General features: G+C 41.0%; 2 protein-coding genes across 3 annotated transcripts; both read left to right on the top strand.

Annotated features, from left to right (window-relative positions):
* Positions 1-5,936: 5,936 nt before the first annotated feature.
* On the top strand, positions 5,937-11,665 carry abhd13 (abhydrolase domain containing 13). The gene is made up of 2 exons (XM_018700354.2): positions 5,937-6,274; positions 7,668-11,665. Exon 2 carries the CDS (start codon positions 7,702-7,704, stop codon positions 8,755-8,757), a length of 1,056 nt encoding a protein of 351 aa, XP_018555870.1. The 5' UTR covers positions 5,937-6,274; positions 7,668-7,701; the 3' UTR covers positions 8,758-11,665.
* Positions 11,666-12,064: 399 nt separating this feature from the next.
* tnfsf13b (TNF superfamily member 13b) lies at positions 12,065-15,211 on the top strand. 2 transcript variants are annotated; one of them, XM_018700358.2, is made up of 6 exons: positions 12,065-12,568; positions 12,691-12,805; positions 13,328-13,384; positions 13,698-13,798; positions 14,088-14,238; positions 14,458-15,211. In XM_018700358.2, the coding sequence occupies exons 1-6, from the start codon at positions 12,335-12,337 to the stop codon at positions 14,568-14,570; spliced, it is 771 nt and encodes a 256-aa protein (XP_018555874.1). In that variant the 5' UTR covers positions 12,065-12,334; the 3' UTR covers positions 14,571-15,211. The 2 variants fall into 2 exon arrangements, with proteins under 2 accessions (XP_018555874.1, XP_018555873.1); XM_018700357.2 differs by having other exon boundaries at positions 12,068-12,568; positions 13,674-13,798.
* The last annotated feature ends 8,809 nt before the right edge of the window (positions 15,212-24,020 follow it).

Raw genomic sequence — 24,020 nt, 5'->3', positions numbered from 1 at the left:
AAACAGACAACAACCAAGAGCCAAGTGTGGAGATAAAGAGGAGAAGATGAGGTGCAGAGGCAGGTGATATATTGTCCAGATTTACAGGTTGAAGCCCTTGTCTTTAAATCACATGGCTCCCTGAGCAGTGGTGATTACGCTGACTTACTACAGGGTCATATGACTGAAAAGGGAATGATACAGGATGCCAGATACGTATATCACTGCATGGATTTGTATGCTGGCCCTTCCTCTCAATCACCATTATGAGAAAACACCTTATGCTGCCATTCCTACCAGGAGGACTGACTGTGTATGGGTAAATGTGTCATAATATGAAAATTGCAGGCTGAGGTATGGTTATTTCACTCTGTAGCAGCCATTTTGTATGACTTACTGCTACTTGGTGGACTTATAAATTATACCATTGGTCAGTCAGTCCAGTATGTTCCCTACAAGGTCTTAAATAGGTAGATAATTGTTATGTCTGTAATGCATAAGAGGTAATATTTTGTGTCAGTGGACTTATTTTGCCACTGGCTGGGCTATTAGTCTTTATTTGTAACACACTGCTGCAGGATCTGTTGAGAGCATGACCCGCTGACACTGATGAATAAGTACCTTCCAGTTCCACTTAAACATGAAACATTACCTTCAAGATGATGATGGTGTACATTAGTAAACAACAGCAGTGTGTTTTGGGTATTTACAAGAGCCTGTATTCAGTGCACATAAAGCAACATTCTTGTAGAGCTTTTTCCTCTGGTGTGCATAAGTGTAAAAACAAGTCATTATCTAACACATCATCTGTATTATGAAAGCACTACTGATCAGCCTTATCTATCCAGGTTACATACAGTATCAGTTCATCAAAGGTCAAACACCTAAATTTGAGAAATATTTCTTCACTCTCCTTTTAAACCAGCCATTTTTGCTTATTCACATATCCATATCCATACAAACCCACACTCGCGTGCACAAATGCATGCACTTATTAAATGAGAAATGAAAGATGGCCTTTCCATCCCCACAGGATAAAACAGTAACCTTTAATCTGGACCACAACCCTGTCTGTTTCTACTGGCGACCAGAGTCTACATGTCCTCTGGTATCAGCTCAGTCAGGAGTGATCTCCCAAAACAACTCAAACAATCACTTATTACTGGTTTGACTGACCTTCACAAAGTGACTGAGCTTGCTCTAAATTGAGTGAACTTGCTCTGTAAGTGGATGGCAGTTACCAACACAACCATTTATGCACTCAAATTCCTGCAGTTTACCCCACCTTTAGAAACCTCTTGATTTCACTCAGACAGTGTGGCTGCGTTTTTCAAGGGCAGTGGGCTCTATTCCTCTGCAGAGACTAAAGTCTACACAGGGCAAATTGAACACATTGTAATTACAGCATGCCCTTGATATTGCACTTTTTCTTACAGGTCTTGCTGCTGACACTGTTTCATGGTTGCACCCCCTTCAAAAAGAAAATGTCCTTCACAGAAATAATACATGTTTTAGTTTTTCCCAGTGTGGTGGTTCTGGGCACAAGGTAGCTGCTGAAATATTACTGTAACTAGGATTAATAATCCTGGTATAAGAAGAATGATGACTGTGGTGGTGGCAGATGGAGTGGTTATTGCCACAGAGGAATGGTTTGTCATTTCATGATGCATGACTAACCACTTTAGAGTTAGTTGAGAAGATCAATGCCACTCTCATGTATTTGGCTAGAAACAGTAGGTGATTAACTAAGCATAAAGACTGGAAGTAGGGGGAAGGAGCTAGATTGGCTCTATCTGATATTCAAAAATACACCTCCCAGCCCTTTCCAAATCTCACTAACCAACATGCTGTATCTACGGTTTTACTTTAGAATTATTTCTTGCTGATTAGTGGCTGGGTGCTGTGACTTGCTGGAGTTTAGTCATAAATGTAAGGTTCCCAGGCAACCATCAGAGACTCCAGGAAGTTACTGCACCAGGCCACTGTTTTCAACAAAGATACAATTATAGCATGTAATCCCCAATAAAACACAGCTTCTGTTTATATACGGATTAGAGTACTGTGATAAAACATGTTAATTAGTGAGCTTAAAAGGTGTTAATTGTCTCCTGGCTTTAGTGTCATACTTACCACATTGTGGTATCAATGTTCTCATTAAATTTTTAGTGAGCAAGCGAATTTGCATATTTTCTGAAATGTTGAACTGTTTCTTTAACTGAAACTCTGCAATGGGAGGATCAAAAACAAAGATTAGCAAAGACAAAAGCTGGCATATCTCAAATAAATATGGGGGAAAATAAACCACTTGAAGACTGCTTGATTTAGCAGCTCTGGCAAGTGATGTTACCACTGTGGAGACTGTTCAAGTGACTGGAGAGCCAAAGACAGCCTTCCCTGAAAGTCATCGTTTCATCTTTATTTTTGGCACAATGGCCAAATGTGCTAATTATCTATTTCTACCATCAGAGGAAGTTGGGCAAAGACCAGGAGATTAATGGTGGCTTAGATAACATCATTCACACTCAAAAGATGCTCAGGATATGATAGGAGCGTTTTAGGGAAAGTGGTGACCATCCTTCTTAATGTCCTACTTATCATGGTGAATGTACTAAACACAGTAAGGGATGTAAACAGAAGGACCTCAAGTCCTGTGAGGGATAGTTCATCATTACACAAAACCCAGCACCTCATTCAAGTCCAACCCAATTAGGAAACTATATCTTATCAACATGTAATTATCCTCTGTATTGCTGTTACTCCTCTCTTACCTTAGTGTCCAAATTCTCAGCAGTCCTTGCAATTTAGGAGGATGGGGCTTTCACACAAAAGCACACACACATAGACACGTGAACACACAAACCTATATCTGCAGGTTAATTAGAGTGATTGATATCATCATAGGTGTGACAGAAGGTTTATTTGCAAGGGAAATGAGGGAAATGTAGCCTATATTAAATTCCTGCCTTTTCACCACAGGAGACCTCCTAATTGCTGTCTGAGACATACAGCAATTTCCAACCAATTTATTCCTGGCAGGCATGGTGTACAGGGCGCTCTTTGCTGCATGCCCACAATGCCAGATAGGTCTGCCTATTTCATTTAGGTGATAAGACAATCACTGTACAATGTACAGCCTCATTAAACCTCGTTGACTGACACTTGAACAGATCCACAGTAGTTACAATAGCTCCTACTGTTGCTGTTAGCTATTAGTTGTCTTCTCTGACTCGATGCTCTGTCTCCAAGGTGACAATACAATATTAACATTGTAGCCATGGACACCACATCTATCACCTTGTGCATGGCATTCAGGACTTGCGAATCAAAGAGAAGAGAATCACTCATGATGATGTCAGGCGAGCTCAACTATGTCTTTCATTAACCCAGCAAAAATGAAAATATTGCATCTCTTGCACATGCAGAGCCAAAGTCACAGCACCGGTCATATAAACACTGGCTGACAGAAAGTCAATGTGTATCAATACCTTGGCTTCTGCATAAAATCCAAGTGCAGTTTCTTGGTTTATCAGTGGGAACCATGTGTGCCTTGTAGATTTATTCTCTGCTGTGCTGGTGTCCCTAGTAGGACACTGAGTGCATGGCATGAGGTGAATGATAAGCATGTCCCCTTGGCCTGATGATATGATATTCCCAGCCAGGTCATCACAGTCCCTCCTCGTCCTATAGCAGCTCCGACTTTGTATTATTGAGCTCAGGCCCTCCAGCTGTTTAGAGTGCTATATTTCAGGTAATTGAGTCGTGGGAGTGGAGCAACAGAGTGTGCGTGTATAAGTGTGTATGAGGCATGAGAGTGTGTGTGTGTGCGCGGGAACACACGTGTATATCTGTCAGTGTTTGTGAGTGTGTGTGTAATAGATGTTTTGACTGATATGCCAAAAGTAATTGAGTGGTAGGTAAGAGAAAGTGAACTTGCCAGCTGTCAGTCTTATAAGCTGAATCTATCAGAATGCAGCACCTCTAGTAACGTAAAGAGACAGGTGTGTGTGTGTGTGTGTGTGTGTGTGTGTGTGTGTGTGTGTGTGTGCTCACAGGTGCATGTGCCCATCATGTCTTCTACTCCAAGAATATTGCATCTCCTACCAGACACAGGGTTGCAGGCATTGCAAAGGCCACTGCACTGTGATTGTGTGGTATTCTTTTTTCTTTTCTTTTTTCATTTCTTTTTCTTTTTTTTAACATTAGAGTCTAGATAATGTTTAGAGCATGAACATGGACATAATCATAAAAGCCAATCTGTTCAAGTTGAAAAAATAGTCCATTCAATCTATGATTTAATTCAAAGAATCCATTTTCCCTTTGGACACTGTTTTCCAAGTGAATTCTTACTTAAAAGAAGTTCTGTACAGTGTTTTACAAAAAAAAAATCTTGACAGCTGCACAAATGCCAAAATCTTTTGTGTTGCTCCTTGTTCTGATACAAGCAGCAGTGCAACAATGCCCCTAGGCAGGAGACTATCAGTGGCAATTCTGAAAAGGCAAGGACTCTGAAAGGTTTTCATCATTGTCAAATACACACAACCACAATATATAGTTTATCTACATCTTTCTGAACAATTTGTTCACCTGCCTCCAATATGTGGGCAGTTGTCATCATACAGTGTACAGTGGTTATGCCATCATAGATCATAACCAACTCCTCTGAAGCAGTGCATAGCAAACCTCTCCTCAACTGCATCTATGTTGCATCTTGAAGACTTGTTATCGCAATGTAAGCATTTCTGCCTCAGCAGTAATTAATACAGCTTAACCATATGCTTTAATACATAGACTATATTTCAGGCGAATGCTGACTTAATTTTAGTAGCTTGTAGGTTTTATCTAACAGAACAGCATGCTCCATCTAAGGGTTTTGATCCTGACTTAGACACCACAGAATCAACTCAACAAACCTCAAGGACAGAGCTGAATGGCCAACAGCTGTGCTAGTCTGCACATAATCTGTCTGTCTCCTCCAAGGTCACGCTAAGTGTGAGCATGATGTTAAATACAGAAATACCAATGGGCAATCTAAGAAGAGGGGGAAACATAAGCATACAATATTCAAATGTATATTTAACAAGCCTTCCACTTCCTATGTTCCAAATCATGTGTTTATGTTCCGATTAGTTTGATAGATCATCATATGACTGTATGTAAAGTCACTGCCAGTTGTAGTCCATACAGTCACAATCAGTCATCTGAAATCTATTGTAATGTCACATTAGTTTACTTTGCTGACCTCACCCTGTACAAGCAGTTGTGAGACATTTGGTTGAGTCATTGTCCCAGGTAAAGAGGAACTGAGATGAATGCCATGTGCAGGTTGACACCCTCTCTGCCCTTACTGTTGTTTCATCGAGGGACATGTCATTCAAGCACATTTCTATAAGCACCCTACCTATCAGCACCCATGAGTGTGACAGCTGTCACATCTACACTTTGACCCACTTTTGTAGGTTGCAATATGTCAATTGTGACTCCAACAAGGCAAAAAAAAAAAAAAAAAAAAAAAAAAAAAAAAAACTTTTGAGATCACAGCAGCAAGCTAACATGGGTTGTGAAGTCTGAATGGATTAAAGCACTCTACCCTTTTCCAGTAATGCTGTTTTGTAAAGACCAGTGCTGATTCTTGTAGGCCTACATCAACATTAAAAATCCAACTTGTTTGCTTTGTGTGGTGCTTGCAGATAACTACAGTTTTATACTTGTTTGTGCACTACAACGCAGCACTGTTCATTATTCATGAAGCATCCCTAAACCAGTAACTTTAATTTGGGGAGTTTACAGTTAAAGTGGCAAATTAACCGTCAGTTAGTGGATTTTCTTCTTTCTATGAGCAGCACCTTGTGGACAAAAGTCGAATAGCACAATGGTTATTGCTCAATTTAAGACAAGATCGACGTCTTTAACAGCATGTGAGCTGTACTGTACTTTATTATAAATATTATAAGATTAATATGAAACTTTATAAGTGGCTGCTGCTCTCTCTATTATAGTACATTAACATGCTGCAGGATTTAAACGGACGTGTGTGAAAACCATTGTTTTTCTGCGGAACCTTTTTCTGGTGTAGAGCTCAACACGGAACTCTTGAGGACTACACCAGTAATGCTAACCAGCTGTGCAGCTAGCCTTGCCGGTTGCAGCTGTCAGTCACTCACCTTGCGTTTTCTCAAATTAACTCTCACAGTAATTTAGTTAACCGCTACAGAGCTGAATGACATTGACTGTGCTGTCTATGTGTCTCTGTTTTGTACAAATTTCATGAGGCTGAGGCTCTGAAAATGAGAGAAGGGTGAGTATGTGGCTGCCATAGGTGGTTAGCTATAGCAGTGCCGATAGCAGTAGCCATAGACAGACGGGAGCAAAGGATAGCGTAATAATTAGCATGTTTTTTACCGAGCTAGCTCGCTGTTAGCTAACGTAACGTAATTTTAATAAGATTTGCTTCGGTTTTATGGTCAAGGACATCAAAGCTTGGCGTGTCATCGTCGCTGATTTGACAGCCTGTTATGGCTGTCCAAAAACTGATTCCTGAGTGATCACTGATGTTAACGTTAAATGGTAGTTAACATTAGCTAGTAGCTAACGCAAACTGTCAAACCTCTCCCAACGTTCGTGGTTAACGAGTAGCAGCTGTCACCAGCGCTTCCCTCTAGGTGGGGCCAAGACAATTTTCAGTCTTGTAATATTTGTAAATGTGTCCAACAGATTGTTTCCAACAACACTAACGTTAGTATTACATTATTCCTCTCAGTCGTGCTCCTTCCTGGCGCTGCAGAGTACTAATTCTTTATGCTTACTACATCTGTTTCCACCTCTGCCCACACTTAATTAACTAAAATTTGGGTTTACACTTTATCAACACTTGGTGCTCACTTGGTCTCGACTGACTGGACCTCCTGAACTTTCGGCTGATCAGGTGTGGGAGAGGTGGAAAATATGGGACCAGCAGTGAGCACCACTAAGTGTTTACTATCTAATACACTGACAGATAAGTGATGGTTGGAGCTTCCTGCAGTTGAAATTCTGCCCGTCACGTAGCCAGATGGTATTTTGTGGTGTATTGCCCAGAACACAGGATGGAAATGGATAGTGTTGTTCTCAGTTGCTGAATGGACAGAGTGACAGAATCAGTCCACAAATGTCTTTTTGGTTATATGTAGATTTTCAGTTAATTGCTGTAGAGGTCCATCCTCCCAGGTTTTTAAAGGTTGTTGTGCAAGAGCCTCCTCTTCAATGGACTGTTTTACCTACAGCTTTGTTTAATTCTCTTACTGTCATCTCCGCTTGCAGAGCAGTGTCTGCAGTGTAGAATAGACTTTTTTTGAAACCATACTGCATTCTGCAAACCTGACTGAGTGTATCCTACAAGTAGATGAGCATCAAGAGGTGGCAATTCTGATAACTAGTTGTTAATAGCATAAAATGCCACTTTTGTAATGTTAATGATTCTGAGATGTGAGAATTTGTTTGTTTCATGCAAATGTGTATGTGTCAGTATTTTTATATTAAGTAGACAACTAACAGGATTAATTAATAATGAACATAATGTGTGCTAATGCTGGAGAGATTTTCCTGCAGCTGTTTTGTGGTCTTTCTCAAATGATTTCTTCATATGTTCACTGAATCTTTCCTCCCTCTCTCTCTCCCATGTACTTTCTGTTTTGGTCTCTGTGTATTTGCAGAGCCTGTGTCGTGTGACTCAGCTTGTGTCTAGCCATGGAGAAGCCCAGGAGGCTGTGGGGGGCAATGGAGCGTTGTACCCTGACTCTGGCCTCCTGGTCCTGGGGTGCCTGTCGAGTCTCCCTTTTGGCCCTCATTCTCACCTTCCACCTATATGGAGGATTTTTTCTCCTTGCTCTCATCCTTGCCTCTGTGGCGGGCATCCTCTACAAATTTCAAGATGTGCTCCTCTACTTTCCTGACCAGCCTTCCTCCTCTCGACTTTATGTTCCCATGCCCACAGGAATCCCCCATGAGAATGTGTACATCCGCACCAAAGATGGTGTCAAGCTCAACCTCATCTTACTTCGCTACACAGGCGGGGACACGGCCCCAGGAGTCACCGCTGGCAATCAAAGCAGCCCCTCATCCTCTGCTCCGCCTACAATCCTTTATTTCCATGGTAATGCAGGTAATATTGGTCATAGGGTGCCAAACGCCCTGTTAATGCTGGTCAATCTGAAAGCGAATGTAGTGCTGGTGGACTACCGTGGCTATGGAAAGAGCGAGGGTGAGCCCAGTGAGGATGGGCTTTACCTGGATGCAGAGGCCACACTGGACTATGTTATGACCCGTCCTGATCTGGACAAGACAAAGGTGGTACTCTTTGGCCGCTCACTAGGAGGTGCCGTGGCTGTGCGCTTGGCATCAGTCAACCCTCACCGTGTAGCAGCCATTATTGTTGAAAACACCTTCCTCAGCATCCCTCACATGGCAGCGACGCTCTTCTCCTTCTTGCCCATGCGCTTGCTGCCGTTGTGGTGCTATAGGAATCAGTTCCTGTCCTATCGGCAGGTGGCGTTGTGCCGCATGCCCTCGCTGTTTGTGTCTGGTCTGTCAGACCAGCTCATCCCACCAGTTATGATGAAACAACTGTATGAGCTGTCCCCTGCACGGACTAAACGCCTGGCTATCTTTCCAGAGGGAACACACAATGACACATGGCAGTGTCAGGGCTACTTTGCTGCTTTGGAGCAGTTCATGAAAGACCTGCTGAAGAGCCACGCCCATGAAGAGAATGCTCAGGCCTCAGCTAGTGTCACCATTATCTGAGAAAAACAGTTAGGGACTGACTGCTCACTACATGAGTGAGATGAAGTGAGGCTGTCAAGGAAATTTATTAGAGGGATTTAATTGATTTTTGGAAAGAATGTACATTTTCTATGCTTTTTTTCTGTGATTTTATTTTTATTTTACTCTTTCTGTAAATTTAACACATTTGTCAAAATGATCAGACTATTTCAAGGTTTTAAGAGGGGCAGCAGTGCCCTCATGGGATCTTTTCTGTTGCAGCTATGAATGCATGTACTTATGACCTTTTATGAATGAAGCCAGAGCATACATGCCCACACTGCAAGACATGTCACAACCACAGAAGAATTTGCTGTAATGGATCTGATGAAATTGAAATTAATGAATAAGTTGCAAATAGTAGAAGGACCATGTTTCAGTGAAAATTGATTACTACTACAATTAAAATGGCACCTCTTCTAACATACAAATTGAGACATTGATAATATGTAGGCCTATATTAGTATATGTATATATATATATATATATATATATATATATATATATATCTTTGTTAATATGTTACTTTTTTGTTCAGATTTAAGTGTTGAGTTGTGTAGGCAAACATGAGCAATACTTGTAGGAGCATAAGAATGTTTTTTTTTCTCTCTCCGCCCTTTTTGGCAAGGAACATTAATATTGAGTACTTGCAACAGCTTAGCATGTCATGACATTGTAGTGATTAATATTTATTCCCTCAAAAAAATTTGTCTGGCACAGTAGCAAAAAAGTTGTGTTGTTGAGTAACTGTATTCAGTCACAAGTGTTGACTGAGATGATGTGGTCAGTAAGATAATGTGACATGTTTGATACTTCTGCCTTTAAAAAGGCTTGAGATCTTATTTCCTGTCAAACTGCTTCTGCGTCAGTGCGATTGGGATAAGCTACTAGATATGCTTTCTGTTACTGTGTCCTGTTCAAACACAACTAGCGCACAGTGTTTACTCTTAAAAGTTGCTATTGAACAACTTTGTAGTTTGGTAAGGAGCATTTGCTCTGTGTGGTTTGTTATTAAAGGATGGGTTCAGATTTCTTCATGTCTATCTCATGCACAGCTCTATCAATACATGTCTTTAAAAGAGATGATGGCTGGGAGTTAATACTGACCATGAAGAGATAGTTTCCTAATGTAAACCCTTTGGATGAGATCAATTAGGGGAAAAAATATATAATCCTCATTTTATGCCCAAAAAAAAAAAAAAAAATCCAAAGTTGAGCAGGAGTGTATGAGGTTTTGACAGTCTGAGTAAGACAAACCAAGGGTATTTTCCAAGTTCTTTTGACTAGAAAATCCCATCATTGTGTTACTATTCCTCCAGTGCAGACCAACACAGAAGCAGTCTGGCAAATTCAACAAGGGAAATTTTCTGTTAAAATAAAAAACAAAGACTAACTTTGAAAGATACTTTATTTATCCAACTTATCTGACTGTTGAAACCTCATATTAATTTAAGCTGGACTTTATACTGGATTTTTTCACTGAAACTAGTCACACTGGGAAGGGATTTCTTAATATCCTGTACAGACTGGAGGAATGATTACAGTGACCAATTACATACATATATACTTATATATGGGCGTTTGAGTACTGTATCAAGATAGTTTTGAAAAAGCCTGAACCTGTCTTAAGAACTGAAAATAAAATGTGAGCTTTTTTTAATCAAATGTTGTAATTATTTGTTAGCTATTATCATCTCATCCCATGCTTATGAGACAAAATGGCTTTACTCACTTGGAGGGCTTTTAATTAGTTAATTAACCTTTCCCGCATGTCTTCCAGGGGGTGGAGCAGAGCTTGATGATTAAAACACTGTTATCTGCTCCTGCTTTCCAAATGCTGTGGTATCAAAGCCATTTGAATACATTTAACTGATCTCCTTAGCCATATTTGATACTGTTTGTAAACAGTACGCAAAACAAAATACAACAACACCAAAAGACCAAATTTGTTTCTGTCAATGTGATAACAACTTGAAATATGGTTAAATGGTTAAAAGGCTACCGTGAATGTAAATTGTGGTCTTAAATTATCAAGTGTGCTTTATAAGAAGTCATTTACAGTCTTTTCTCCCTTTTGTGTGGGATTTTTTCACCAGTGGCACTGCACAGTTTGAGGTATTTTTGTATTATATCAAATCCATAAGCTGAGTTCAGTTAAAGATTTTTATCCCATCACATGTTGGGAGTGCACATTGCACAATCAAATGAATAGACACTCATTTTGTTTCACACCTTTTGTTGTACACACCTTTGCAGTTAGTTTGCATTGTGCCATTTCTTAATTCAAGAAAAGATGTGTGAACTTGATTTATTTGATTTATTGATTTGGTGGCTGGCCTAAAGTAAATTTAGTAATTAATAGAATATTAGAATTTTTATGTTAGCCAATACCCCGTTAATGAAAAGAAATGGACTCAAACTGAATGTCTTTTAATTTTTTATAGAGAAAATAATCTGCCAGGTACTTTGTGAATGCACTATTTGAGCATATTTTTGTGTGTTCTTACGATTGTGAGCAGAGTGGAATGAATGCTGTTGAAAGTGTTGGCATAATTTGGAATTTGCAAGTTGCATTTGCAAGCTGGCATGTGATTATGTTGAGTCTTGGCAAATTTCTGTAATGAACCTGCACAGTGTTGACTTTGTGTACATCTACCACGATTTACAGTGACTCCACATTGAGGAAACATTGATGGGATATCTGAACAGTTAGACATCTGAATGACTCATCTTTATCTTCTGTATGAAGCTGTCAGTTTGATTGAATCTTAAATTTTAGAGTTGTGTTTCTTTTCTATTTCAAAAATAATGTTGACAACTTCTTTTGTAAGCACACATTTTCACTTTCTATTTTCTGTACTGTAACATGCAATAAATTGATACATTAAAAGTGCTTGTCTTGTTTGATTTTTGTCGTTGTGATAAAGAGGCTTTTTTAATCTAACAGTTCCAAACTGATTTATGTAACTTGCACTTCACTTTTTATATTCTGGGAATTGCAGTTTGTTTGTTTTTCTGTTATGTTTCCTTTCAGAGTTGAAGTAATTTTTTTACTTCCTTCTTTTAGACTGTGTTGGCTCTCTGGCCGTCAAATTTGAATGTATTTGTCCTCCTTTTTAAAGGCGAAATGTCACTCATCTAAACTGCTAAGCCTGTCCTTACTGTGTCCACTCCAGTTTATTTGTTAGAGTTTGGAGGGCCTCAGATATGTTGTATCATTTTGAGGGCGCAAGATGAAGAGAAAGAAGGAAGAAACTTGTCAAGGGTGCTGGTCAGGCAGGAAGCTGATTGTGGTTAGCCAAGCGGAACAATACAGGGGAAGCTGTTTAACCATTTTGTATTTATTCTGCGTAGTCCCTCCGACTAAACTGAAACCGGCCACAGAAGGATAGAAACAATTGTTAAGAGAGTCAGCCTGTAGAGAGGGACTGAGGTAAAGCTGGAGGCTCTAGAGAAAACTTTATGACAGACACAAACATCCGCCATTCCTAGTCAGAAGTTTCTTACAGTACAGGCGTGAGACCAGTCATGCTTCCAGTGTGAGTTCTCTGGAGATTGTATGGGCCCTGCAATGGCAGTTTTGGCAGGTGTGAAGCCTGGGAACGGACAACGGACAGGTGAAGGGAGGCTGTCCTGGCCAGTTTTCCTGCTGACACTAGCTGCTGTCACCTCCTCCTCTCTTTCAGCTTTGTCCCTGTACCAACTGATGGGTCTCCGAGCTGAGGTAGAGAGATTCAAATTAGAGGTCTGTCGCAGGAGAGAAGAGGGACAAGAGGTCAAGCATGGAGGCCAGGTGAGAGAAAACTAGTCCTCTACAACAACAATACAACAAACATCACATCTGCACAGGCAAGTGAACATCCCAGAAGACATGTAAGACGTTGTATTTCACTTGCATGTATTGCATTTGTACAGACTGAGAATATCAGTAGCAGGGGAAGCAGCCAAGAGCCCATCCGCCAACCCGAAACTCAAAATGCTTTTGGCCTTACAAGGAGGAGGAGAATGGTGGCTACAACAGAGACACCAGGTAAGACACAATATGCGCACTTGAGCCTAACAGTTTACCATGAAAAAGGTGCAATTGTTCATTGCAAAATGTGTGATTCAAATGTTTTGGTTCACCTACAAAAGACATAACTAACATTTAACTTTAATTAATACTTGAATCTCGTGTTTAAGATGGTGATTACAGTCTTCAATCCACTCCTCATTGTTAGGATAGGAAAGTTTCACAAACAAACACTGGCCAGTGGGTATGACTCATTAACTGTGGTGGTAGCCATGTTAAAAGTGAAAAGTCTAACGTCCTTTTGGTTAACTGATTGTGTAAATGTGCTCACCATCTAGCTGAGCAGTTTAGCAATTTCTGTGGTGTTAAGGACACCGATGTTTATGCTGCTGCTGCACACTGACTGTCTGTGGAATTTCACCCAAAAAGGAAAATTGGAAGGAGCAGACGCAAAAAGAGAGACAATCAGCAACGTGTGGACTGCATGTTGCAACTGCTGACCATTTGTAATATCTCTAGTTTTCTCTTGTTTTATCACAGTTTCGCAGCCTTTCCTGCAGCTGTTGGCAAACAACAGCAGAAAAACCTTCAGGAAAGGTACAGTATGCCTGACCTGGTCTGTGACAGATAGTTTGTGTTTGGATTTCATGTAGTATTGATTTACATTTTACTATTTCAATGTAGTTTTTGTTTGGACTTTGCAAGTTACCATTAAATACATCCAAAATAACAGAGTCAAAATATATTTCATACAGAAAATGATATAAACATGTATGCATCAACCCCAAGCAGCAACTAACACTCAAACAGGTTGACTCCTGGGATAGAGCTTTAGCTTTAGGCACATTGGCATGTGTTGTAATATATTCTTATTTGTTTTGATCAGACTTTGACTTGGAGCCTTACACAGGTATCCCCTGGCAGACTGGACTGAGAAGGGGCAATGCCTTGGGGGCTGAGGGAGACAGCATCACAGTCAGAGAGGAGGGCTTCTTCTTTGTGTACAGTCAGGTAGGTCTGTTTGTTTGTCATTTCATAGTTTTTCCACAGGGGGGTGCTGCTGCTCTGTCTGCCAATCACCAGGTTTTACACAGGAGGGGCACATATCTCCATACAGTGCATAAAAAATAGTGTGCTTGATCTAAACATGCAGTTGGTTAACAGACCTTGAAGGGAAAATGCAAATGATGCATACATAATGAATGACATAGCAAATGCTTTACCATCCACCTGACTTGATGTATGTTAAAATCTGTGCCAGTTCCATACTTCCTAGACCCACTATTTTTGATTTACCCAGGTCTATTACATGGACAGCACCTTTGCAATGGGTCACGTGGTGATTCGGAGGAAGAGGAACGTGGTAGGAGATGAGCCTCAGTGTGTAGTCCTGTTCCGCTGCATCCAGAGCATGAACCCCATCTACCCTTTCAACACCTGCTACACAGGAGGTGAGCCCGTGTTATTGTTTCTGTCCAGCTACCCTTTTCACAGCAGCTGTTAGGGAGGATCAAACAGCATATTCTCTTTTTTAGTCAAGCTCAAGCATGGAAATGAATGACATGACTGCATATGTGTGTCTGTAGCTGGGTACAGGGTGATATATGTCTATGAAGGGATAAAGACAAAATGGCAATTCAGGATGTGAAGGGTTCATTTGCATCCCTCAGGTATTGTGAAGCTGGAGGTTGGGGACCAGCTGGAGCTTCTGATCCCCCGCTCCACAGCCAACGTGTCTCTGGATGGAGACTCCACCTTCCTGGGTGCTTTCAAACTGGTTTAAAGTGTGTCACCTCACTTTGGACCCAAGAGATGCTGTTGTCATGGGAAAGAGGTGCCATATTGGGGACAGAGGGAGAAACAAAGCACATTTCTGCTGACCTTGCCTGACTTTGGTCGTTTGAGAGAAGAATACAGGAAGCAGCCATTTCTGCACTGGCTGAATGACAGACTGTGTGACTACTTGCAAGTTCAGCCTAAGCAGACATGAGGGGGACTATGAGTTGATGGCATTGTCTTACTTTTAATATACACTTTTTATGTGCACCTCGTAGCTACAGCTTTATTTTGTTCATATCTACCACACACCAAGACAAAATATTGTAAATTGCCAGAATCAGATACTTTGTCTTCAAGTAATCACAAACACATAGCATAGTTTGACTTGTAGGAGGTGTGTTACTCGTGTGAAATCATTCTTATATTCTTAAATGCACTGATGGATACCTACTGTAGCAGCAGCATCACTATACCACTGACACAATTCCCCTTATATGCTTCTTCTTTTATATATGCCCACTATACTCTGACAGAACAGCCTCGTTATCTTCTAAATGGCACAATCTGATTTAAGTTTACCTGTATATGTCTAAAAGATATGCAAAATCTGAAACAATAAAGTGACAGTTCTTGCTCAAGAGATGACATCATTCGGGTGGAGGTTGTTGTTCCAACATTAGCCACTAGAAGGAAAAAGACGTCCTGCCAGGCAGCAGGGAGACAAATCAAACTAAGGCTGAGCAGGAACAGTGAAAAAGAAGTAAAAAAGCATACTTTTAGCTTTTAGCAAAACTGTAGGCAGACGATGATGATGACAAAATTATTTACTTCATCTTATGTATAACGTGAAACAAAAACCACACAACAAAAATGTGTTATTATATTTATTTCACTTGATTTTTACATAAATTTGACATATTATGATATACTATATATACTAGATAATGGAAAACTATAAATATAGTGATATATTCTCAACTATATTGTCTTGTTATATTGTCTCTATAGTTTGACTGAAACAACTAACTGCTATCTGGCTCCTCTTTTGTTATTCTACACAACAACACATTTTAAGACGGCCTGATCTAACTTTTCCAAAATGCCCCACCTCCATGTGTTTCTTTGTACTTAGATTTTTGTTGATGGGTTAAATGAATAACAGTCACATATATTTTGATCTCTGGCAAAATATCATTATTCATTATTTCAACTTTATTATTAATATTTTTGTACTGCGGGTTCTGCACCACCTGCCACGCTCAGTCCTGCCTATTTCTCCCTCTCTGTGTAACTCACACACAGGCCTTCTGTCTGTTAGGGCAAAGAGTTAGACAAAGCCCAGTGGGTGGTCACTTCTTCACTTGGCATTTTGGCCTTGGAGTCATGGCTCCATTTGACAAGAAGAGAGACCAAAAGGGGGGGAGGGAGGGAAAAAGTCTGAAATAGAAGTCTGGGAAAGAAAGATTTCAAATGGACTTAATGGATAGCAGTAGCCATTAGTGGGAGAGCTAGCGGAAGAGAGGAGAGAGACTATGCTAAAACACATATGGAGAGTAGGCCAGAACCAGGGCACAACAGCCATGGAAGTCAGGGAAACTCTTTGATGATCTGGTAAACAGAGCAGGCGGCTGTACAAACACAAATCGTGAAAAAGAAGAAGTAGGAGGAGGGTATAAGAGACGAGGGGAGCAGAGCATAGACCTCTCCCATAAATGTGTCAAGCATGATGCTCCCCCTCCCTCTGGGCCACAAATGTCTTTGTGTGGTGCCATAGTGACGGCTGGTGTGTCGGCGGAAGCTGATGTCACTGTGGGCTCTCTGCTCTCAAAAGAGAAACCAGCATCTGACTGGAGAATCAGGAAATGAGACCTGCTGTGTACACATGCTGGCACTGTGTATAGTTCACACACTCACACACATGTTGCTGGTACACAGAGACATATTATTAAAACACACAAAAAAGCAGACAGATATATATTACATATACATTATACACACAATCACAAACCAAGTCATAAGATCCATTATGATGTTGTGTAATGATGTTTTTTCCTTACCACATACATAATCAGAATGTCAAACTTTGTTGTGTGTCTTCAGGAAATAAGCAGAATGACCTACATCTGGATTTAAAAATTTTAATCATTTTATTGGAATATTTTTTCTTTGATATTTGTAAATTTCTCAACATTACAATAAGTGTTGATTGTTTGCATGGTGTAATTTAAAGGGGTAAATTATAATATACTATAGTACTATAGTATCAGTGATTTCCAGACATAGCCCTACAACCTCAAGCATCCCTTCAATGACACCACCTGCCATATTCCAAATGAATTCAACTGAGCTGATTTTAAGCCATGTCATTTATTAATTGTATGAATTATGAATTATTATTATTATGTTTTCACTCAATTCAACTATCAAAGTTTGTGGTTTGGTCAAATTTGTATTTGTAGTAGGCTACCAATGCAAGTATCAGATGCCAGATGTGTCATCCATTTATCCATTTAGCTACAGTTATAGTTACAGCTGACTCAATATATGGATATATATTTTTAATCAAATCCAAATTTTCCATTAGTTGAGCTTCTTTAGAATCACTCCACGTATACCACTGACACTGCTGATGTTCCCCCTGGGGTACAAGCTCCCCCAGTTGGTAATCAGTGTCTTAGAGTCTGTCACCTTCATTCTCTAATTTTTCAGGCTGCATCACTTGTCCCCAGCTGTCCTTTCATTTCCTCCCTCCTCCCTCTATCCAGATTTGGGAGCTTTAGGACAGGTCTGACTGATGACAGGGGCTAAAGGTGAACCCTGAATCCTGATTATAAAACCCAGCCTGCTCTGTTTCTGCAGCAAACCACCACAAACACACTCCTACATGCACCACAGCTTTCGCAGGCATACATTTGCACATGCACACGGATGCTCACAACACAATGAGCGCCTACATGTACACTAAATACTAACGAAATGTGCAGCACCCACATCGTCTCACTGCGCCTCAGTGTACTACACAGTCGTTCCATGTACATACTCTTCTAGTATTTGGGGATTACTTTGATCTGCTGCAGTCAGCCCAAAGTAATCAGGCTGATCCAGAGCCCTCAAGCTGAACTGGCAGCAACACTGTGTGGATTTCTCATTTAAGTGAGGATTTGGTTTATCATCAAACTGGATTGTGCCATCCGTTACTCTAAATACTAAACTGCCATGTTCTGTGCTTGCCATGCTGTAGAATTTTAATCAATTCAGCTTGAGGATACACTAATTGTTTTTGATCTGAAAAATGTGACCGACCCATCAGAATGAGAGGTTTATTTGTTTTTAACAGCATTACGTTTTTCAATAGGTTCAGTATTATAGTATACATAGGATCCATTAGAAAATAAGCTGATCTATAATTCATACAGTTCTGCCTCTGCTTGGAATCAAACTACGATGAAACGCCACTCGTGCAATCTGCATGTGTGCGAGAAAAGTAAAAGCAAATTTAAAAGCTGAGTCTGATAAATCTTGCTTTTTTCTGGCCTTTTTTTTCTCAAGGACATCAGACTATTACAGAGGAGAGGACAAGCATCAAATGGGTGAAAGAACCACAGAGCAAGCAAAATTTGTCTAGGTCCCTGTTTGTGTCATGTTAAAATGTGTTTATTGTGTATATTTAAGTGAAACTGATTATTAAGAGTTTACTGCAAGCTTTGACTGCCACAGCTAAATTTTGTTCATCAGCACTAAACACAAAGTACAGCAGAGGTTGATGAGAATGTTTCAACAGGTATTTAGTCATAATCCATCATCATTTAGCCATACTACAGTTGTTCAGCTATTTCAGTCTGAACCAAAGCAGTGGGCCAACTAGTTATATTACCATTCCTAAACCTGTGCCACACGCATGGCTAAAAAAAAAAAAAACAATAAAAGTTTGGTCACAAAAAAGAAAATAGATATGAACTGTTATATATAACTATAACATCACCTATTTCCCTTTGTCTGTGTGTATCTCTCTCTCTCTCTCTCTCTCTCTCTCTCTCTCTCTCTGTGTATCCATGCACCAGCCAGTCTTTGTCATGCTCATGAAGAATAAAGGAAAAGAGCATCAATGCAGGAGGATAAACAGAGGGAAGGAGCTGAGGGGATGAGAGGAGAGGAGAAAGTATGCAAGCAATAGGTTGGAGCTGTCTTGCTCGGCACATCTGCTGTGTGCCTGCTTTTTTGTCCTGTTTTCACTCTCTGGTTTCACTTTTAGACCATTGTTTGAGTGTTTGGTTCTCCTCCCCCTAACACTAACACACAGCATGCACACACACAATACAGGCGTAACCGACTGCGTGTATTGAGTTTGGTGTCAATCACTCCTACCAGCTGCTTATGGGCTTGTGATAAGCAGTTGTAATTAGAGATTTAAGCTCCCCTCTTACTCTCTTTCTATTTCTTTTTCACACAAATACACACCCTTAGTCAGTGACAAACTACAGAATCTCTCTCTCCTTTTTCTCACATTGACTCATGTTTTCTCTCCCTTTCAACTACTCCCCCTTCATTCAGCCAAATTGGCACACTCCCCTTTCTCTCTTTTTCTCTCTCCCTTGCTCTGATGGGATGTCAGTGGTGGATTTTAGCCTATGAGTGTAGTTGTAGTGGGAGCTGGGAGTTGATTCCTCTCTCGTGTTCTCTGTAAGTGTTTCAAAACCTTTGCAGCTGAGACCAGATTGTCTCTGGATTTTATTCCCTAACTGGAAAGAAAGAACTACAGGGAGGTGTTACACCGAGGTATGCCACTTGTCTCCTGTCTGTCTGTGATGTTTCCTCTGTTGTTTACTGTAGGTGTGCGTGAGTTGCTCTGTGAGTTCTTGTCACAGAAGGCCTGGTGGCACACTGTTGAGCATGGCAATTTGTTCTCACTGTGATTTAAATGCTTTATCCTTTTCATACATTTGTTTCTATAACTGAACAAACTCAAATCTCTGTTTCAGTCTGCATTCATTCAAGTTCACATATTTTCCGAGGAAAAGACTATTTCTTTTTCTTGAATGGGATTATCTTTGTTCAATGGCAGTAGACTGTCCTTTTGTTTCCTTCTCCTTTTTTTCCTTCTTGCATGGTGTTGTTTGTCCTGGGATGTTGCATGTGTGCTGGCTGGCAGCACAGAGAAAGGGAAACAGTTTGTTGGTTTGTTCACTGCACACACAAACACACACCCCTCCAAAAAGCCTTTGGGGTTCTGGATGTCACTTGGGAATCGTCCCAGTTTCAGAGGACCTTAGGCAACTTTCACCAAAACGCTGTGTGGTTTTGTGATGTGTACAGTGTCTGCCTCCGTCTCAGTGTTTAGAGAAAGTGAGACAGAGGAGAGTCAAAAAGCAAGAGAGGCAGGGACAGAAGAAGCAAGGGAGGGAATTAAAGACATAAAAACAGAGCATAGTGGTTGGCAGACAGAAAAAAAGCAGAGAAAAGGCAGAGAAGGAACAGATTTTACAGTCTGCAAAGCTGATGTGACAGAATGTAGCTGAGGAGCAAACAGGAACATAGCTCTGGCTGTGTCACCCCACAAAACTCTGCTTTTGTTTCATATGAGCTCACAGATGGGCTCATTCAGACAACTGAGAGTCTACATATCCCCATGTGTGTGTGTGCATGCATGTGTATGAGAGAGAGAGCGTGAGTTAATGTGGGTTGAAGTTGTTTGTGTTAAACCCTTGGGATGACATGATGCAGAGCGGTGACTGTTGAACATTGTGTAAAAAATCAATCACGGTAAACTGATGTACAAGGAGCCATTTCAGTCACCCTCCACCCCCACCCCTTCAGCAGGGTGTGTGTGTGTGTGTGTGTGTGTGTGTGTGTATTTGTGTGCTACACCCATCTGTCCTTTTGCTTGGCCAGATTGTGGGCCTCTGTGTCTGCCGGCGTTGCATAGAGGTATCACTCTCTCTTTAAGATGAAAACAATACGTCCACCTCACTCTTCAAAAATTCCATTTTCTAGCAGTTGGAATCCAGTCTCTTCTGTTTCTTCTTCTACACTTTTCTGGAGGATGACTACACGTGCTGAACTGTTCTTTGGGTGTAGCTGGCAAGAAACTAATGTCTGAAATCTGCAGTCTGTCGGTCTGTGTCAGGACACAGCCCAGTCCCCTGTGCTGTGGTCAGCTGTTGAGCCACATGGTCTCAAGACTTAGTCACCACCCTCCCTGATAATTATGGGTTGATTTATGGGCAAGTTGGGAGGATGACGAAGAACAGGGTGAAGAGGAGAATGGGATGGCTGTGCAAAGACACAAGAAAGGTTTTTGATGGATCTGCCGCTGTCAGAACTCCAGAGGTGTTCAAGGAATATATAACCCCCCCACACTGTTCCACTCATGTAAAGCAGCCCACCAGCTGTGTTGCGATGCTGAAGCCATGTGGCTTTGGCAAGATTTAAATGACAACTTTTATGCATGATTAAAGACAGCGATACTTGTTCTAAGAGGTCTGTGAGGACACGCTCTATGGTTTTGAAAGTCACGGCTGAATACATTTCAGAAAGGTAAAACGAGAAAATACTGCCACCACCTGTTCACTTTAACATTTTAGTCAGCTGTCTGATCAGTCAAGTCAAACAGGGGTAACACCTCGATTTGTGGGCCTCCTATTGCTCAAAAGCCTTTGTCTGCATTTTTTCTAGCCCTCAGTCTGTTAACCAGCTGATCTATTCTTAGATGGGACTGACTGGTTACTGCTCTTACTGGATTTCCCACCTCCCCCACCCACGATCTCACCCCTGTTCCCCAAACCACCTAGTACACCCTTCAGAAAAAAATCACATCTACAGACAGGCACTAAGTAGATGGGTGCATTTCATGTGCCTGATGTCAGAAAGCAGACAGCTGACTGGGCAGACAGAAGTGGGGGTGGGATGGGATTAAGGGGGTTACTGTTCATCTGAGGAAGCCATAGATTTATCTCACCATTAAATCTGATTAGTGTGAATTGTAATCCACCCCAATATGTGCTATTTATAATTGGTGAACTACACGTCTGACTGGAGACAGATGTCTGTTATTTTTGATAGGAAATGTGCAATATCTCCAGGAGGTATGAATTTCAGTAGAAGCCAATAATATTGTGTTTAAGACAGCAGCTGATTAATTTGAATATTGATTGACCCCATAGGGGTATTTTCAGTCTGTAGTGTCAAAAATAAATGGCCAAAGATTCTTGAGCCAAGGGAAATATCTTACTCTATAATTGTTTATTCCGTACGTTCTGCAAAGCAAAATTATTTCAAGGAGTTTCTTTGGTTATAGTCAATTAATCACATCCAGTGCTGAAAGACAAAGCTTATGTGGATGGACTTGAATTCCTGAAAATGTAATAAACAGAAGGGAAATTAACAGTGGGTGTAATCCGTAACCTTTCTTATCAGCATTTCCCTCCTTCCCATATATCCCAGGTGTTTGCATGTGTTGAAGAATGATTTTGAGATAAGGATGAAATCCCAGACTGTTCTTATAAGTGAGGCCTGTGGGACTGGACAATTGGATGACTCAAACAGCAGCTAAAGCTAATGACAGGTGGTGGGAAGCACTGCTGGCAGCAGCCGCACCAACAACATGTTATATGGGAGTGGAACACTTCCAACAGGCTGAGATTAAATCCAAATCTTTGGTCTGAGATTTCCCCCATCTGATGAAACAATATCATCAAAGCAGACCTGTCTATAAGGATTCAGTGCTAAACAGGTGCACACAAAGGTTGACCAATCCCTATATAATAGTCTCCGGGGGAGGGGAGGGGGCTGTTCCCCATGTGACCTCATCTTTCTATAGAAGACTTCCTCATACTAATACGGGCTTGCTGCCAGTGGCATGTGACTGGCGGCCTTGCAGACTTTGTTTCCCTTCCAGAGCTATCATTAGACACTGTGTCAGTAAGGGACATCAATGACAGGGTCAGTGTCTGGGCTTGCCAGGACTTGCATCTGCTACATTTGTGTGTGTGTATGAACATGTATTGCCTTTCACCTGTTTGTACCCTGAACTTAAATGGGATTTGTACATGGAGTGGTAAAAAAAAAAGTGATGTATTAATATGGCATTTTTACACTCCATACTTACCTGTAATTGAATATTATAAAGATAATTTAGTGTGTAGAAGTAGGAGCTGACATAATTAGATTGTGTAACCTGGCAAAGATGGTGACAGGGGAAGATAGTAAGGATCCTTCTCAGTAACATGAAAGATGTGGGAGGGAAGAAAAGACAGAAAAGAGGGGCAGAGACAGTAGCTCAAGAAGCAGCTGGTTCTCTCCTCTTTCTGGAATGTGTATGAAGGCAGGTGCATGAAATGTAGCCGCTTCACTGCTCCCAACACTATCAAGCCTCTGACACACACACACACATACACACACACACGTGCATAAAAACACATGCACATGCACACATGACTTTGGCACAAACACTTGTCCTCCTACCAGGTACTCTTGCTTGCAGCAGGATAACATACAGTATATTAGAGTGCTGAGTATGAGTCCAACTGCAGAGCCATGTTAATAATTTGAACAGGATTGGTTAAGTATTCCCTTTAAAATCACTGCTTTGATCTATGAGAGGCCGTGGGGGGAATTTACCCTGAGATGAAAGATAGCGTGTGGCTGTGATGTTTGTGCGCCTGAAACATGTCATCTCTCACATTCAAGCCTAATCAAATTAGGTCAATACTTAATGGGGCATGATGCTCCCCTCTGACAATGCTATGATACACTCCCACCATGCTCATGTTCTGCGGATCCCTGTCACAGTCATCTGCCACAGTGGGTATGAGAGAGGTAGAACAGGATGAAAAAGTGAGGGAAGACACAGTGTGTGTGAGGGAAACAGTTGAGGAAAAGATAATACACAGAATTACTGGACTGATGGTGGAACAGTGAGGGGAAAGAGAGAGGATTCAAGGTGATGGGTAATGTGAGTGACAAAGAGAGTAGGTATGGACATAAGGGCAATAAGGGATTGAATGTCAGTCTTGTCATATTCTCTGTTAATTTCTCCAAGTGCAGATAAAAGTTCTGAAAGAGATAATGTCTGGTTAAAGCAACATCTCAGACCATACTGTGGAGGGAATTGCTTCGGCTTTGGATTACAGGTTCCCTCCTCAGGTGTGTATGTGTGCGTCTGTGTGATTTGAACGTTAGTCTGGTAATTTCATGCCCCTGATCGACCTCAATTCCAAGATTTAATACTCACTCACCCCTGAACCTCTCCCACCTCTATTTCTCTATACTTACTTTGTCTCCATCTTCCACCTCTATTCACCCTTGTTACATTTCCCAATTCACCTTATAAGAGAGTAGAGGGAATTTAGCTGGAGTGGAGCCATGACCACAAGCTTTTCCTCTTTGACTGGGGGGTGATAAGTAGATGAGTACAGTAAAGACTTATCAAAGTAAAGTTTGATAACCTTGAGGATTC

Source organism: Lates calcarifer, linkage group LG1, assembly GCF_001640805.2.
Source record: "Lates calcarifer isolate ASB-BC8 linkage group LG1, TLL_Latcal_v3, whole genome shotgun sequence".
Lineage (NCBI taxonomy): Eukaryota > Metazoa > Chordata > Actinopteri > Centropomidae > Lates > Lates calcarifer.
This window is presented reverse-complemented; position numbering and strand designations above follow the sequence as displayed.

Coding starts and splice junctions, on each gene's coding strand:
- abhd13 (XM_018700354.2), top strand. CDS start 7,702: ATGGAGAAGCCCAGGAGGCTGTGGGGGGCAATGGAGCGTTGTACCCTG.
- tnfsf13b (XM_018700357.2), top strand. CDS start 12,335: ATGGGCCCTGCAATGGCAGTTTTGGCAGGTGTGAAGCCTGGGAACGGA. Junction 13,385..13,673: donor CAGAAAAACCTTCAGGAAAG/GTACAGTATGCC, acceptor TGTTTTGATCAG/ACTTTGACTTGGAGCCTTAC. Junction 14,239..14,457: donor CAACACCTGCTACACAGGAG/GTGAGCCCGTGT, acceptor TGCATCCCTCAG/GTATTGTGAAGCTGGAGGTT.